Below are 17,396 nucleotides of genomic sequence, written 5' to 3' on the forward strand. Positions count from 1 at the left end.
TTTATCTGGACGGTGGAAACAAAGGATTTCAGTTTTATTAAGGTTTCTGTAAATATTTCCCTATGACAAAATGAGAGAGTGATTGAAAGTAACCTTTTTTTATGAGCAGGTCAATGCAGCAACTGTACTTCCAGGCAAATGGCAGAGTAAACTGAAAGGGAAAAACAAATAGGCTAGCAACAGCTCAAGGAGTGGCAATGACATTCTCCCTTCAGGGTTCAGTTGTTGAAACAGCTGCCAGACCCTCAGAGCTGAAGCAGAGGCACTTTTAGGGTAGCGCAACTGGTTCAGCCATGCTGCAGGGGGCGCCACAACAATGCTGTAGAACAGAGTGTGAGAGGTGGGGGGGGGGTCAGCAATTTTTAGTGTCACACAGGGTGTCACTGAAATTTGAGAGCCCAAAGTCCATCACTGGCTGAAGTGTGTGTGTCCAGATAGAAGGCCACCCAAACTCAGGAGACACGTGCTTAAAATTTAGAAGTTACTCCCTCCACTGCAGGTCAGGATTAAAGATGGACTTGGGCATGAAAAGGTTGAATGCAATTTAGTAATTGTATGCAAACATCTTCAATGAGGCACAAATCCAAGGTGATTCCCTTTGCTTCAGAAGTATTCAGACTCCCTGAGAATCAAAAGTTATTCCCAAACAGTCTGTGGCAAAGCAAACCGGCCCCCCAAGCATCAGAACCACCTCAAAGCCTTGGAAGGGTGTTCCCATCCACCTAATCTGATACATTTTGTACCTCAACGTCTGCAAAAATGGGAAATGCTAGAGAAGGTGGAGGGGTGAGGGAGAGGAGTCGGTATGCAGTTCTGTTTTGAATTGGGAAACGCTTTTACTGGAGCTATTTTTTACTTCCAATCGCAAGTACTGTTGGGAGGGTCACAGAAGAAACAGATCTCAAGCTGTTTCTCTGCTCTTTGTGGCTGGCTTTGGCAGCATTCAAGGGCCCTGTGGCTCCAAAAACAGCTTGAGGACCACAACTAACAGGGAGATGGTGTGTGTCCCCACTTTCTGAACCAATGTCTGCCCTCCACAGCATCTCCCCAGGAACGCTGGTTAGTGGACAAGAAAGGTGTACCTAGGATAGTTTGGGCCAGGTCCTCCTGACACCCCTGGATGTGGATGGTCCAGCAGAACAACAGGCTTACTGGCCACCTTCTTCACCTGTTCCACTAGCTAGTGCACGGTGGTCCAACACGCAGCCCTTGAGGCTTTTTTTGGTAGCCCTCAGCAACATTTGACACACACCCCAGCCCTCATGCCACTTTCCCAAAACCAGGTAAGCAAGGCACTGGGCTTTGAGAAGGAGGTGTGAGGGCCCCATAGGGCAAAGGGATCCTTAAAAAAAGAAACTTTACAGGTTCCCCTTGCCAAAATAAAAAACCCTGCACCCATTTACCTGACATATAGACTTTCAAATTTCATCCAATTCTTCTAAGAAATAAAAGTGACATACATTTGTTGATGCTGTCTTTTAAAGAACACTCACAGTGAAAAGTAAGCACTCAATAAAAGTGAAATCCTGAACCAATTTGGCAGAGTTCATATCCTCAGAATGAGCTCCTGTGCCTGCAAATTTCACTCAGCTCTGCTCAAACATTAACCTGTTATCCAAGCTGACACTGTGGGTTCTGAGGCTCTCCCTCCTCCCTCCCCCCCCCCCCCAGCCCTTCCATTCAATCAAATGGAGGAAGTCACAAAACAAGCAGCGAGAGCCTGGTCTTTCTGGGTCAGCAGCAGTCCCTGTCCTCCACTACAAAAGGAAGCAAATCAATAGTTTGCACTTACTTCAATCCATTTCAGTAACTTCTCACAAGCATGACTATCTGCTTTAAAGGGCGCCACATTCAGCAAGTCAGCCACAAACTCCTTAGCTGTGATCTCTAGGCTCTGCAAGAAATGAGGGCACACAACAACCATTTTCCACAGCCAACTGCGTAGAAGAGCAGTTAGCAGGATTGTGAGGAAGGGGGGGAGGTGAAGGACCAGGACCAGGCAGGCAGGAATGGCTGCAGGATTCTCTTCCGCAGAAGCCTTAGAAGAAGGGAGACATGAGGGCAGGGCAAAGCTTATTGCCTTTTGGTGGTCTCCAAATATTCCCAGAGCTCACAGGCACGCTGTTAGACTAGGAAGGAGGTCTCAGCAGGTGACATGCCCTAGGCGAGCAGAGCTTGTGCCAAGAGACCACATGGTTTCGGGATTGGCACCCAAGACCTCTATAAGCCCAAGAGCAGCCATGTTGTCTTCTTACCCACAGCCTTTGCACAAGCAGCTCGACTTTGGCAGTCATTTTCTTGGGGTCCTTCTGCCTTATGGAATCCAAGATGACATCGGTGAGAAAGCAGTGGCACTTTCGGGCATAAAAAATCTCCTCTTGTGACAATGGAAAGCTCAGAAAGACAATATCTATAAGTGGAAAGAATTAGGGAGTGCCATCAACACCCATTTCTTTGCCAGACCTTCAGTGTCTCCCTCATCGCCCTCTCTTGAGTACAAAAACAGCACCGCCTACACTGATCTTGGTTTTGCTTTGGGGCATTTTGTTTCTGACTTGGTGGCACCACCTCCCATGGTTCCTACCTGGCCCTGTAACTTAGTGTGGCCAAGGAGTCATATCCTTGGTTCACCACAGGTCCAGCTAGTTACAGCACAATCCACAAGTATTCTAGTGCCAGTGCAAAACTACCCAAGGCAAGTTGGAAACGTGAGGAGGAGGGGATCCTGTCAATTTTTATTTCTCTCAGTTTCTCAGTTTTAAATTCGGTTCTCTATATTTCCTTATCCGTTTGGAAAAAAAATATAAAAAATAAAAAATCAGCAGCATTGTAGTGTGAATTTCTCCCAATACATACATTTCCCCCTAATACTTTTGCAAAGCAATTTTCCCTACTATAAAGCAAGTTTCTATGTTATTTTCATTTTTAACAAAAATATGCATTTAGGGAGCCATTTCTCATATTTTAGTCAAATCTTTGCATGGTGCTGCTGCTGTTGTGTCCCTCCTTAAATCAAACTGCAGCCCAGTCGTGGCTCCTGACCCACTGGTTGAAGACCATTAATCTAGCATAATCTGCCTGAAGACAAAGCTGTTTTACTCAGCAACCCACACTGCTGACTGATGCCAACAATCCAACCATGTGGGCCTCTAGAAGAGAGCAACTGCAGCAGCATATGGGGCCTAGCAGAGCAGGTCACTCTCAAGGACTTAAGCAAGATGCAAGTCCCATGACATTCACTAACCAAACTGCCCAAGAAGAAAATCCCAGATACACTGAATAGTCTTACCAAATTGTATTATTGGACACTATACAGCTCAGAGCTAGTCTCTACTTGTGGCATTATTTGATGTTCAAGAAGCACCATTACCCCACTGAAATACAATAGAAAAGGCCTTCACAATATAACCATTTTTTTTTTCTTGAACTCAACAGGGCAAGATCTTTGTTACGGGAATGGTTCCAAGAGTGGGAGCTTCTTGTCAAAATATACAGTAATTTCTCATTTTGCAAGGAGAAATAGTGAAGATTCTGGGTACAGAATCGGGGGGTGTTCTATTTTTTGAGGGAGGAAGTCCCTCCCCCCCCGCCCCCGCCCCCGCCCTTCAGAGCAAAAGCAGATGAGATATATTCAGCCCTGCCCTTTCCTTATATCTCCTTCCCATCCCCAGTACCTTTGGCCATGGGGTGTGCTAGGCCACTGGCTACTTTCATGTCCTCCAGGTGTGTGCTGTAGAGAATGCTGCTTTCATGAGATGAGCAGGAACCATCACAAGCCACAATCGGAGGATGCTCCACTTTAAGAATCAAGCCAGTGTCCCCATGGGGCTCATCCATGATAGCACTGCTGCTTTGTTCAGGGAATGTCCCTGGGCAGAAATGGGTAGAAATTGTTAACATGACCTATGTATTGATTGGCATATATAAAAAGTTATCAGATGTTTCACCCTGACTTGCATCTACCAATGGAATTTAGGAAGTCGTATTAGACATGGAATGCAATGAGGCACCATTCTGTGGCCAGTTCTACACCCCATGTATTCCACAGCATGTGCACACCTCTTTCACATTCTCTCTTATTCACTTTTTCCCAAATTAAAAAGTGCCAGGTGTTGCAACCCTTCTCATAGGAAAGTTGCTCCATCCCTTTTACCTTTTTGATACCTTTCCCAGTGCTTCAATATACTTTTTGAGGTGTGACCAGAACTATACACACTAAACCCATGGTGGTTTCACCATGAAATTGTACAATGGCATTATGATATTTGGTAGTTTTATTCTCAATCCCTTTCCTTATCATCTCTAATGTGGAATTTGCCTTTTTCCACAGCTGCTATACACTGAATCAACACCTTCATCAAGCTGTCCACTACAACCTCAAGGTCTCATTCTTCATCAGTGACCCCCAGTTTTGGTTCTATTTGAGTATAAGTGAAATTAAGGTGGGGATGTTGATCCCACATGCATCAATTTACACTTGTTTTTAATTTCATTTGCCATTTTACTACCCATTCACTCAGTTTTGGGGTTAGGCTAAGCTTATTTATGAATTGATTTCCTTTTACAGCTCCTCTCAATCCTCTTCTATTCTAACATTTTGAACAATTTGGTATCATCAGCAAACTTGGCAACCTCACTGTTCATCCCTAACTCTAGAGTGAAGAAAGTAAAACACACAACCCCCAGTCACAATCCTTGGTGGAGCCCACTTTCTACATCCCTCCATTGGGAGACCTATCCATTTAGTCCTCCTCTCAGCTTCCTATTTCTTAACCAGTTACTGATCCATAAGAGGACCTCTCTTTGGGAACAGCTGACTTGAGAGACCATCTTGCCCCTCATAGCGGCCCAGCATAGAGGCATTATGAAGGGTACCACATGATGTTTTCACAGGGAACTCAGTGTGTCTGCACCTTGGCCTGGAGCTCCTTGCCTATTCATATTAAGCAGGCATCATCAGTAGTTTCTTTCAGTTGCCTACTTAAGGCACACCTGTTCACATAGGCCTTTATTTATGCTTTACCATCCAACTCTTGACTCTTTTTATGCTGTTTGATGGGTGTGTTACATTTTTCATTGTATGAGATAAAAGCCCCTAAAATAAATAAATATGAAGCTATTCAGATATGAATAGCCCAGTCCTGAACAATTCAAGCAACTTTTCACGGCAAAGTATAAGCTAAATAAGCCCTCTATGGCAACCGTGGAGCTTGCATGAACTTGCAGAAGCCTGGGAACAAGCAGAAGAACAACTGCCAAAATAGCTAACCTTCCTCTTTCTGCATACAAACGCTAGAGACTTAATCCCTTAAAGATCCCTGCAACCAGTTCATGGATCCCCATAAGCAATTAAAGAACAGGCCCTGCCCAAGTGGGCTTTCGAAACAGCAACTTCACAGAGGCAGCTGACTTGCAGCTTCTACCTCTAATTGCTAAACACAGAGCAACAATCATGAAGATTTTCCCCTTAGATGCTCCTTGCAGGAGGAGAAGTTAATCACTGTTTTCCTCTTTCATTTTTTCTTTTTATACTGATTTCTGTCACTTGTATTCCAGTCTTCATCCAGCCTACTTCATCAACCACAGCTCTTCAGTACCAGGGAGTGGTCTCCACGGTGCCAAAGAGGACCTTTTGGAACAATTGTGTCAAAGGCCCCAGTCATCTCACTGTTCCACAATGAAACAAGAGCCTCAATAGGATCACTTGCTCTACCCAATGAAAAATCCCCTAAAGCCATCAACCTCCAAGGGTGGACCAGCAGAGGTCCCCCACCGCTGAAGACAGGAGTAATCATTGCAAGACCAAACTTCACCAGGAAGTGGCCTGATCATGACAATGAGATAATATCCACCCCACCTGCTTCTACACCAACCCCTCTCTATCATGAATAAAGAGGTGATTGATCACTGAACTGGAGGCCCCTCGACTGACTTCAGGTCCAGTGTTGGACCATTTCGATCGGATACTCCCTACTGATGTGGATAGATTCCTCCAAGTTGGTAGGCCCACCACCTGCCTCCTCGATCCGTGCCCGTCTTGGCTGATTAGGGAGTGTCCAGATGTTGTGCGGACCCCCCTGGTTGAAATTATCAATTTGTCCCTTGACACGGAGACATTCCCAGGGGAACTGAAGGAAGCAGTGGTGTGTCCACTCTTAAAAAAACTTCATTAGATCCCTTAGACCTATCCAATTACCGCCCAGTTTCAAATCTTCCATACCTGGGTAAGGTAATTGAGAGAGCGGTTGCTGAACAGCTTGGTAGGTTTCTGGAGGAAACATCAGCATTAGATCCATTTCAGTCCGGTTTCCGTCCTGGTTTTGGGATGGAGACGGCTCTGGTTGCCCTAACAGATGATCTCCGTAGACAACTGGATCGAGGCGGGTCAGGACTGCTGATCCTTTTAGATTTGTCAGCAGCCTTTGACATGGTCGATCATGATCTTCTGGACCACCGTCTCGCAGACGTGGGGATACAGGGCATAGCCCGTAACTGGTTGTGCTCTTTTATCTCTGGTTGGGGACAGAGGGTGGCACTAGGGAGGGAAATGTCGTCGCGCCACTCCTTGGTATGTGGAGTGCCACAGGGCGCAATTCTCTCCCTGATGCTTTTTAACATCTTTATGCGCCCCCTTGCCCAGATTATCCGGAGCTTTGGGCTGGGCTGTCACCAGTATGCTGATGACACTCAGCTCTATCTGCTGATGGATGGCCACACCGACTCGACCCCGAACACACTGACCAGATGCTTGGAAGCTGTGGCTGGATGGTTTCGTGGGAGCCGATTGAAACTAAATCCTTCGAAGACAGAGGTCCTATGGCTAGGTCGGGATGGCATGGGGATGAGGGACCAACTCCCTTCCCTTGCGGGGGCCCAATTAGTGCCATTGCCTTCCGTTAAGAGTTTGGGTGTAATCCTTGATGCCTCCCTTTCCATGGAGGCGCAGGTTACAGCAACAGCCAAGGCGACATTTTTCCACCTTCACCGCATCAAGCAGTTGGTCCCTTACCTTTCCCGACCTGACTTGGCCACAGTGATCCATGCGACGGTCATCTCCAGGCTTGACTACTGTAATTCGCTCTATGCGGGGCTGCCCTTGAAGCTGTCCCAGAAACTCCAGCGGGTACAGAATGCTGCAGCGAGGCTCCTCACGGGGTCTCTGCCATGGGAGCATATTCGCCCAGTGCTTTTCAAGTTGCACTGGCTCCCGGTGGAGTACAGGGTCAGATTTAAGGTGCTGCTTTTGACCTTTAAAGCCCTTCACGGCCTAGGACCCTCGTACCTACGGGACCGCCTCTCCCGGTATGCCCCACGGAGAGCCTCAAGGTCCATAAATAGCAACACCCTAGTGGTCCCAGGCCCTAAGGAAGTTAGATTGGCTTCAACCAGAGCCAGGGCCTTTTCAACTCTGGCTCCGGCCTGGTGGAACGCTCTGCCTCATGAGACCAGGGCCCTGCAGGATCTGATTTCTTTCCGCAGGGCCTGTAAGACAGAGTTGTTCCGCCTGGCCTTTGGCTTGGAGCCAATTTGATTCCCTCCCTCCCTCCCTCTCTCTCTTTTTTTTCTTTTCCTTCTCCTCCTGCGACGAGGCTACATTTTAATATTTTAATGTTCCATTATTTTAATGTTGTATTTTATTTTTGTTTTTAAGTTGTAATCATTCTTCTTGTTTTTATTATTGTTTGTAAGCCGCTCTGAGCCCGGCCATGCCTGGGGAGGGCGGGGTATAAATAAAAAAAAATTATTATTATTATTATTATTATTATTATTATTATTATTATTAATCCCACATCTCTGTGAACAAGAAGCCATTATGTATAGGCAGAAGGGGCAAGGAGAAAGGAAAGGTCCCAGCAACCCCTGCTTTGGGGGGGGGAGAGAAAAAGAGGAGGGCACTCCTTGTTCCTGACATCCTCAGAGAGCGCTAATTTACAAGCAGCAAATTCACCTTTCTCTCTCTCTTTCTGGCCACTCAGTTCCTTGGCTGCAATATTTTCAGCCACTGAAGAAACCTCCTCAGAAATGCTTTGTCTTCCAATCTTGACAAGCCACGCCTCAGAAGCCGGGATGCCCAGCAGGCACTGCCCAGCTTTCGGCAGCTGCCCATTACTTGTGAGCTCAGGACTGGTGACCCCAAAGCAAGTGGCTGGTGGGAAATTGCAAGGCACTCTCCTTTCGGGCTCTTCAGCCACTTTGACACCATTGGATGTTGCCACCTGCTGGGCTTCACTGCACCGATAGTTCGCCATATCCCATCCCTGCACTAGGGAAATGAGCTTCTGGATGGGAGTGTCTCTGTTTTCAGGTTTTTTGCTTAAATTGCCTTTTGCTCCTCTTTTCCTTTCAGGCTGTCTGAAACAGCAGGAACTGTCCCACCCATCTGTGGACTGGCTATATCCTTCCCAGTTATTTCTTCGCTTTGATCCCTTGGCTGGGGAAATATGGGGGGACTTTTCATTCACTTTGTCTCTTTCTTCCAGGTCTTGTGTATTTCTAGATATATTCCAGCTATTGGCACATTGGTCTAAATCCACAGCAATGTAGGAGTGCTAAAAAGAAAAGAAAGGGAAAGGGAAAATTTTCATTAAAATTCTAAGATAGAGTGTAATTTGGCAGCGTCAATGTATCCTGTTTTCCAACTGCTTTAAGTTCCCTGCTTTTGAGTTCTCTTAGAAGCAATATAACAGGATTCTGTTATAATTTTATGAGGTGTGGCAGCTGCTTTTGTATCTTTGGGCTCTTTGAGAAATGCTGAGGATTATAGAACCTTTCAGAAATGATTGGGAGAAAGTTAAGACAGTTAAACATTAGAGGTTTGTAAGGTAGACTCATTCTAAACCACAGGGATGACTGCCAACTTGGACGGCCTTAAAAGAGGGTTAGACAAAGAGGGTAAGGCTATCAATGGCTACTAGCCACAATGGTCATGCTCTGCCTCCATGGGTGGAGGTAGGTTTGTTTCTGAATGCCAGTTACTGGAAACCATTGGAGGGGCGAGTGCTCTTGTACTTGGGTCCTGCTTGTGGGTTTCTTACAGGCATCTGGTTGGCCACAGTGGGAGCAGGAAGCCAGACTAGATGGGTCAGTGGCCAGATCCAGCAGGCTCTTCTTATGTTCTTAATGATAACATTGTGAAGAATAACCTTACATTTTGAGGCTCTTCACCAGAATCTTGTTCTTTCTCTGGCACTGCAATCTCAAGACTTCTAAATGGAAAAGCTGCTCTTTGAGCTTCCTGTTGTTGCACCCATAACCTGTAAATAAAACATTTCACATTACAAGAATCATCTGTGAAGTCAGCCATGGCTCTGGAGGTAGTGTGCCTGCCTCCGTATTTAAGAATATTGCCTGCATCTTCAAAATGTATTAAGATGTAGACACTGAAAAAATGGAGGGGGGAAGTAGAAATTTCAAGCAGTTTGTGAGCAAAAGCTAGAGGAAGAGTTGGCTGTATCAATTCATGGAAAAATGAGACCTTGAGAACTTAGTGGATAGTTTGATGAAGATGTTGACCTAGTGTGCTTCAGCTGTGAAAAGAATGTATTCCATGCTAGGAATAATCAGGAAAGGATTTGGAAATAAAAGTGCTGATATTTTAATGCCATTATTTAAATCTCAAAATAACCTCAAAAAAGTTATTGCAAAGTTGAGAAAGGGGTGCAGCATTACTCTCCTATGAGGCAAGGTTGTCATGTTTAGGACTTTTTAGTTTAGAGAAAAGGTGAGTAAGAGGCAACATAATAGAAGTTTATAAAATTAGGCATGTCATGAAAGTACAGTGGTACCTTGGGTTAAGTACTTAATTCGTTCCGGAGGTCCATTCTTAACCTGAAACTGTTCTTAACCTAAAGCACCACTTTAGCTAATGGGGCCTCCTGCTGCCACCGCGCCGTCAGAGCACGATTTCTGTTCTCATCCTGAAGCAAAGTTCTTAACCTGAAGCACTATTTCTGGGTTAGCGGAGTCTGTAACCTGAAGCGTATGTAACCTGAAGCGTATGTAACCCGAAGTACCACTGTATTGTGTCAATGCTGTGTATTTTTAGCAGTATTTGTTTTAATTTGTACTGGGAGCTGCCTTGGGTCCTATACTGCAAAAAAGGTAGAATATGAGTTGATACGTGATTTTTTTAAAAGATAAAGGAGAAAGAAACTGAGGATACCTGTATGTGTCATATTGATGAAGAGCCTCGACAAGAGAAGGGATCTGATACGCGGCCACTTCCTGGCACAGCAGAGACCATTCTCTGACAATTAGAAACAAAACTCAAGGCTTGTTTATGCAAATCAAGTGCGCAGAGAGCCCTGTCAAACTTTGTAAAAACATTATTGGCAATAAACAAGACTGTGCAACTCAAATACAGGTGCTCTAAAAAACGTGTTGAAGCTCATGTCTCATCTTAAAATATCAGGGTGGCACATGTTCCCTCAAGAGCTAACAGGTTTCTCCTCCTTACACTCTGCTGCAAACTCACACCAAATCTTGGGTGTGAGTCAAAATGGAACATTGGCTATTTACTGTGAAAGTCCGCACTGGCCCAGTGTGTTGTTATATCTTCCACCCACTATCCAGATCAGGCGGGATCACATGATACAGCTGAAGAGACTTGAGCAAACAGAGGAGGCTCCACCTCAGTTCCTTTGTAGTGCCAAGCTGGAAGCAGAGTAGATGGAAACTGGCACCTCCACAGGACAGCACTACATGTATCCCTCACACAGCACCAGAATATGGACTTTTATGAGAAGTAGCCAGCATTCCACTCTCTGTCTAATAGGAAGGAGGCATCCAGATGGGACATGCCTAGGCCAATTTCCCTTGACGGGTGGCACTGAATAGTGGCTGTGAGTTTAAGATTGCAGGGAGGACTTGCTGCAGCCCCTCCACCCAAGACCACTTCTGCCAAAGCATAAACTTCCAATTGACAAAGCCCATGTGGCTGTCCTGCATTGGTTGAGAAGGCTGCATTAATCATGACCTGACCATGTTAGGAACACAGGAAATGGCAACCATTTCACTTACTTAAATTCAGAAGGCAAGAAGAGTTTACCAAATCTAAGGAAGTTAAGGATGTGTCGAAAAATTTGTCCATCTCCATGGATGAGGAGAGCCTGACCATAAGTAATCCAATACACCTTTTTGCTATTTGACAGCAGCTCTGGAAACTGGCAAAAAAACAAACAAACAAACCAATGCCATAAAGAAGAACAGAAGCACAACTTGTTTAAAAGAGAAAGCCCACACTCACCCACAATGAAACAACCCTTACAACTTTTCTACTCCACAAGGAAAATGTATTATTATAGGTTCTGGGTGCCAGAGTTTGTGAGCGGAAACCACTCATAACTCTTGGATTTAGTAAAAGTTATAATTAATCAAAGTTTGATTAAACTGGGCCAAACACAGGAAACCCTGGATTTAGTTAGGCTAATGAGTCAAGCTGAGCCATTAATCCATTAAGAAGGCCAATAACACATACACCCTGGGCCCGACAGAAAATGGTGAAAGCCTCTCCTTGAGGTGAGATATAGCAGAGACAAAAGTCCAGAGTTTCAGGAGGGAGGGGCAGAAATGCTGTGAGCAATGAGGTAAGTGAACAGGAAAAGTGTCCCTTTTGCAAGCTGAGGCAGCAGGGATGGGTAGGCTAGAGCATGAGGCAAGCAGTCCATTTTATGCTGCAGAGAAGGTCAGACAGGATGTTGGAGTCTCTTGGAATATGAGGCTGCAGCAATGGGAAGAACAGGAACCTCTTGCGATATGAACTGTGCTCTCTCGGTCTAGACACAGGTTGTATATATGTGTAAATAAAGCATGTACTGTAGAGGTGTGAATTACCTTCAGTTTGTGTGCTAGTCTGTAACACTATTATCAAGTATGCCTGCAAAGTCCCAGGTTTAATCTCCAGCATATCCAGTTAAGGATTATTTGTATGCCATGAAGTTTTCTTCCTTGTAGCTTTCTCTGGCTGTCTCTCCAGAACTATCTCAGGCAGAGAAGAGTCTTCTCTCATCACCAGTTAATTAACCCTTTAAACTGAAGATGGTGGAGACTAAACCTGAAGCACTGGAAAGCTGCTGGGAAAGTAAAGAGCACCAAGCCAAGCAGGCCAATGATTTGACTTGGGATAAGGCAGCTTCAGGTGTTCATATGAACTATTCCACTAGGATGTAGGGAGGGGGACATGTTAAAAGATGCCCATAGAAAGCAAGCGTGTGACAAGGTGAGCTCAGAACCTTTCATGCCAAAACGCTAGCAGAAATGAAGTTTAGTGCCACCTCCCGCAAGTATGCCGATACAGTTCAGTGCAAGCACCTCAGTGCTTTTAGGAAATTGGCCTAAATTGGCCTAAATTGGTTCAGACTATCAAAAGGCAAGAAAGGCAATGTCACACGTTCTTAAGAACTGTACCTTCAGTAATGTTTGCAAGTAAGTTGCATACCAGTGACTTCCAACATACACTTTGACAATATGATGGAGTGAAAAGACTGTTAGTCCTGCTGCCCAGCCTGCATGTGAAAGAGAAACAGAATGCAATTTTAAAGGCATTGCTGCTTTTGTCAATGTGGTGAACACCCTTGATCCACAAAATCCCTCCCTATTGCAAGCTCATATACAAATGTTTTGCCCATGCAAGGAGCTGCAGATAATCTACTGAACTCGAAAAGCAAGTTTTCAAGCAAGTTTCCCCACCATTTGCCCTTAGAGCAGGGCAGTTTTCAGCTGGCCCATGGGCAATGATAGCCATACCAACCTACAGCTCAGCATTCATGCACATATTGCCAATTACTCAACATAATGTCATTTTTTGCTCACTTCTATTAATGCTTACAAAGACTCCTTTGCAGTCGCAGGTCAAAATTTGCTCTAGTCTTACTTCAGCACACTGTGTCAGAAAGTTTATAACTAGATTGCGGAATTAGATCTAGCCAGTGGGCCTGATTCCCAATTCTACCACTGTGGACCAATTTTGACAGCAGTAAATCACCTGACATTAGGTGTCTGCCACCTGCCAAAGTTCAAAGAAGGTCACTGTAACCACCAATCAGCTGTGAGAATGCATTCAGAGGGGCTCGCTGTAACCACTGATCAGTAGTTACAGGGAGCCTCTTTGAACGAATCCAAATGGAACATTTTTTCCTCTGCTTGTGGGCTTCCAAGAAGCATCTACTTGCCCATTGTGAGAAAAAGATGTGAGATTATATGCATCTTTGGTCTGATCCAGCAGGGTTCTTATGTGTAGAAAGTTGCTGCATATATATGCAGAATAACTTCAGTTTAATCATCACAGTTGCCAGCTATCACTTGCAGACAGTGGCGGAGCTTCAAGCTCCGGCAAGGCGGGCGGCGGAGAGCAGGTGGGGGGCATGGCTGGCGCGCGACCCAGGGGTGTGGCGCCCAGCACAGGGAGGGGGCAGCCACGATGGCACCCTGCCGGGATCGTGCCACCAGGGGTGGTGCACTCCCCCCGCACCCCTGTTCCTCTGCCAGTGCTTACAGACAGTCCACTAAAGTCCCTACTTAGGTTGCTGTTTTTTGCAGATTATCTGAGGTTACTTGTACACTGCAATAATCAGATTATGCTGAAGTGTGCATGTTCTTGGATATAATGCATATTGCTCAGAGAATGTATAATAGCTCTCAAGATATGCACAAAACATGCAGTGTACACAATTCTGCTAAAATATGCACTTTCTTTGATGTGTCTTGGAGGTTATGCATATCACCTGGAGAATGTGCCAAATGCTGACAAGATACACATATTCCCCGAGGCCTCTTGGAGAATATGCAGTGGTTTATTTTTAAGCATTGGGGTGTGCCTAAGCACACCTGGCAGACTGCCTTCACATCCCTACAGTTACATGCAGTTATATACTTTTCTGTGGAATTCTGATTGAGCTGCTATAATTGTAAATCAGAGTATTATGGACATAAATGCAATGATATTCCTTATAAGGTAATTTGCAATGTTAGTGACAATAAACATATTGTGGGGAATGACTACTTATTTTGTAACAACCATTGGTTCAAACTTAACGTTTCATATTCTGCTCTTTTATAGCTTCAATATTCCATGTTGTTCATTACTAAAAAGACATTGTTCCCTCCCTTAAAACTCAATAAGAAGGGTCAAATTAGTAACAGCTGACTTACCTTTTCCCACGGTTTCTAAAGGTGCCTTTTGTTTTAGAAAAGTTTTCAAGGCATCCTTCATTGGCTCATATATGATATCCATTTGATCCAAATAGGCACAGAGTTCAGGAAGCTCAGACATCTTCCGTATAAGTGGGAGTCTGCAAGTGCCTAACCAATTCCTTTGGATAAAAGGGGGAATAGACTTGGAAGAAATTACTTTATCTGTTTTTGCATTTTTTTTAAAGATATCCATTTGATTTCTTTCCTACTATTTTGGCTACACATGGATTCTCTCCACCACCACCCCAACTCCCAATTTTATTTAAATCAGATTCATTAGACAACTAAGAGAAACTTCAGTGTGCCTAAGACCTTCAATTGCAATTGTGCACCTGAAGAACAGTAATTAAGGCTGGTGGAATGCAAACATGGTCAAGAATCATATAAATTAACCATCAAACAAACAATGCCATCAAAGTACACGAAAGTAAAACCAAATAGGTGTATGGTCAAATGTATTAAGATCAAAGCATTTCCCTACATATTTTGAAGCCACCAATGATTCCCCTTTTTTCTAGGGGCACAGCAATTGCTCAAAGACCCAGTCATGCTCTTTTCAATTTCAATTGAGAAGCTCCTCTCTTTTGAGTTTGAGCATAGTGCAAGGTCAATTATCCCACCTCACCCCAGTGGTCTTAGGCACACTAACAGCTAATTGGTTCTGCTTTGGTGCAAAAAGACATACATGACATGTTGAAAGAGAACTCCGTTCCCGGATATATAGAGCTTGTTCCCATCCAGGGTACTCTCCATGTGAAGCTGCCCCAGAGCAGAGTCAGGATATTTGACCAAGAGACCAAGCGCCATTGGGAACAAAGGGAGACTTGCTGCTTCCTGAACAGCTTGCGGCTTCTTCATGGTGCTTTTCACAACGCCTTGAAGGTCAGCTGTTCCCTCTGAGTAGATTCCTAAAAGGGAAATGTACAAATGAGAAATGAACAATTAAGAATCCTGATTATATTTTATACCTCTCTTGACTTTCTAATCCAGTGAAAGTCCCATGGCCCAATCCCCATTTTATTTTGAAATCTATTAATATAGAGATGAGTTACACTGAAAGATGCAATTAAGAACCACACCAGGGTTCCTCTTGTAGGTCTTCACTGCTTCTGTGACTTCGGGGATCCCCAGAGCCTCAGCCTCAGCCTCCAGAGCATCCATGTTGGAAAAGTTGTCGGGCAAAAGCATCTTCTCTGAGCGAAGAAAATTAGCTAGAAATTACAAAATGAAAAACACAAAGATGAGCCCAGAGTGTAGCAAGACCTCAACCTGATTCTCTGAACCTGCTCCCATAGGTACTAGCAGAACACAGTGCCACCCACCCCCAGTTCATAGAGTTGGTCCAGGAGGATACTGTGGTCAACAATAATTGAAAGCCGCTGAAAGTTCAGGGTTGCACTCCCATTCACCACTCTCTTGAAGATTACCCATCAGGGCACCAAGACCAAAACCAAACCTGAACCCACATCCTACTCCCACATATTCCACTTGCCCCAACATGACCTGTGGTTCTGAGACTGCCTCTGGTAGCATATTAGTAGTAGAAAGGGTGTTATAATAATTTAAAAAATGAAATAGAAGGAAACGCTTATTTGTTGCCTCCTGCTGCTGCTGTCTTCCTCAAGGAAAAGGCTTACCTATGAAGCGAAACTCGCTGCTTTCACATTCTATCAGCACAGCATTGTCAGACAGCCACAGCAAGTTGTCATCATTGACCAAGGAAGGATATTTTTCAACCATATCAAGTGGCACAAAGCAGTAATGCACTTCTTCTTCAGTATCTAGCAACGGAGTGTCCATTAGTCCTAGGGGGACTTTCTCATGTAATCCTAATAGGGAGAAAAAGTGAATGTCAGCAAGGAGCTAAGAAGACCAGAGACAGCAGATAAAGGACTAGAAATCTGAATCCAGAGCCTGGGGTCACACACACCATACACTGAAAGCACATGGCTTCCCCCAAAAATCCTAGAAATTGTAAGTTGCCCTTCATGGAGCTAAAATTCCCAGCACCCTTTAACAAACTAGTTTCCAGGATTCATTGGGGGAAGCAATGTGCTTTCAGTGTTTGATGTGTGACCCCAGTCTACACACGACATCCCAGGCAAATAGCACCAGCTGTTGCAGCTGATAATCACTAGGAATCCCAGCAGGCTAGGAAGCAAGCTTAACCGTTTTTCCTTGCTGTAGTCCTGTGGAAAAATCCTCATCTGAAGCTGGTATTTGTAACTGAGAAGAAATTCTCCACTGGTGCAAGCAGGGGAGCAAAAATTCCAACTGCTAAAATCAAGCTCATGATAATCTGTGCTGGCTAATGCTATTTGCATTTTTTTTAGACCCGGCAAATTAAATACAAAGAAATAGTTGACCTCACATAGTTGTTGATCTTCAGCAAGCTTTGGGATTATCTATGCCAAAAGATTAGCCTGGGTCATTATTAATTTATTTATTTATTTAATAAAATTTATACACCATTTGATTTAAACAAAACTCATAATACAGTTTACAAATCTGAAGTATATTTAATGGGTATAAACTCAATAAAGGGAATAGTGAAATCTTAGTAAATGTGACAAAGGAATTAAAAATGAAGGGAAGTAAAGCTCTGGCACCACTGCCATTCTAAGAGAACAAGGCAGAAATTCATTGTGAGCTCCAGCACCTCTTTTTCTAGAAAAATAGCACCGGTTATTATAATCTCATTCATATATATATATATATATATATATATATATATATATATATATCACACACATTTTCTCTCTCCTTTCTTATTACATAGGGGTATTTTGGGCTTTATAAAATCTTTGTTGCTTGTGGCATTGAGTAGTAGTAGTAGTAGTAGTAGTAGTAATTATAATACAGAAAGACAGCATTTTTTAAAAAAATATGTCATCATTTTTCTACTAAAGTACCCAGGATGATGTACCCAGCTTGGTAAAACGTAGTAAAAATAATATATAATATAAAAAACAGATTGAAAACAATTAAGAAAAGAAAGGCAATTAGTAATAACAATTCAACTGAAAAGACATCTGGGTAAATAAAACATTTGACTTTGCTCAATTACAGGAATATGTACCAGTGACTCTAAGGCAGTATCTGTATAATAGACCCAACTCTCTCTTATCAATGAGCATCAACTTTCAGTTCAGCCTCCTACCTCTAGAGGGCAAAATGAATCTGGTCTTGTGCCTTGCCGCCTTTTA

The 17,396-nt window shown here is 44.0% G+C and overlaps 1 protein-coding gene across 1 annotated transcript in view; it reads right to left on the reverse strand.

Annotated features, from left to right (window-relative positions):
• Positions 1-17,396, reverse strand: part of KCTD19 (potassium channel tetramerization domain containing 19) — a 22,370-nt gene continuing 4,974 nt past the window's right edge. Inside the window, 13 exon segments of the mRNA XM_081871876.1 lie at positions 1-151; positions 1,793-1,894; positions 2,256-2,410; positions 3,675-3,869; positions 7,949-8,549; positions 9,149-9,254; positions 10,163-10,246; positions 11,020-11,162; positions 12,406-12,503; positions 14,149-14,309; positions 14,876-15,098; positions 15,270-15,401; positions 15,828-16,019. Of these exon segments, the coding sequence (XP_081728002.1) occupies positions 38-151; positions 1,793-1,894; positions 2,256-2,410; positions 3,675-3,869; positions 7,949-8,549; positions 9,149-9,254; positions 10,163-10,246; positions 11,020-11,162; positions 12,406-12,503; positions 14,149-14,309; positions 14,876-15,098; positions 15,270-15,401; positions 15,828-16,019 (2,306 nt within the window). The 3' untranslated portion in view covers positions 1-37.

This window comes from Podarcis erhardii (genome assembly GCF_964252035.2).
Source record: "Podarcis erhardii genome assembly, chromosome: 7".
Taxonomy (NCBI): domain Eukaryota; kingdom Metazoa; phylum Chordata; class Lepidosauria; order Squamata; family Lacertidae; genus Podarcis; species Podarcis erhardii.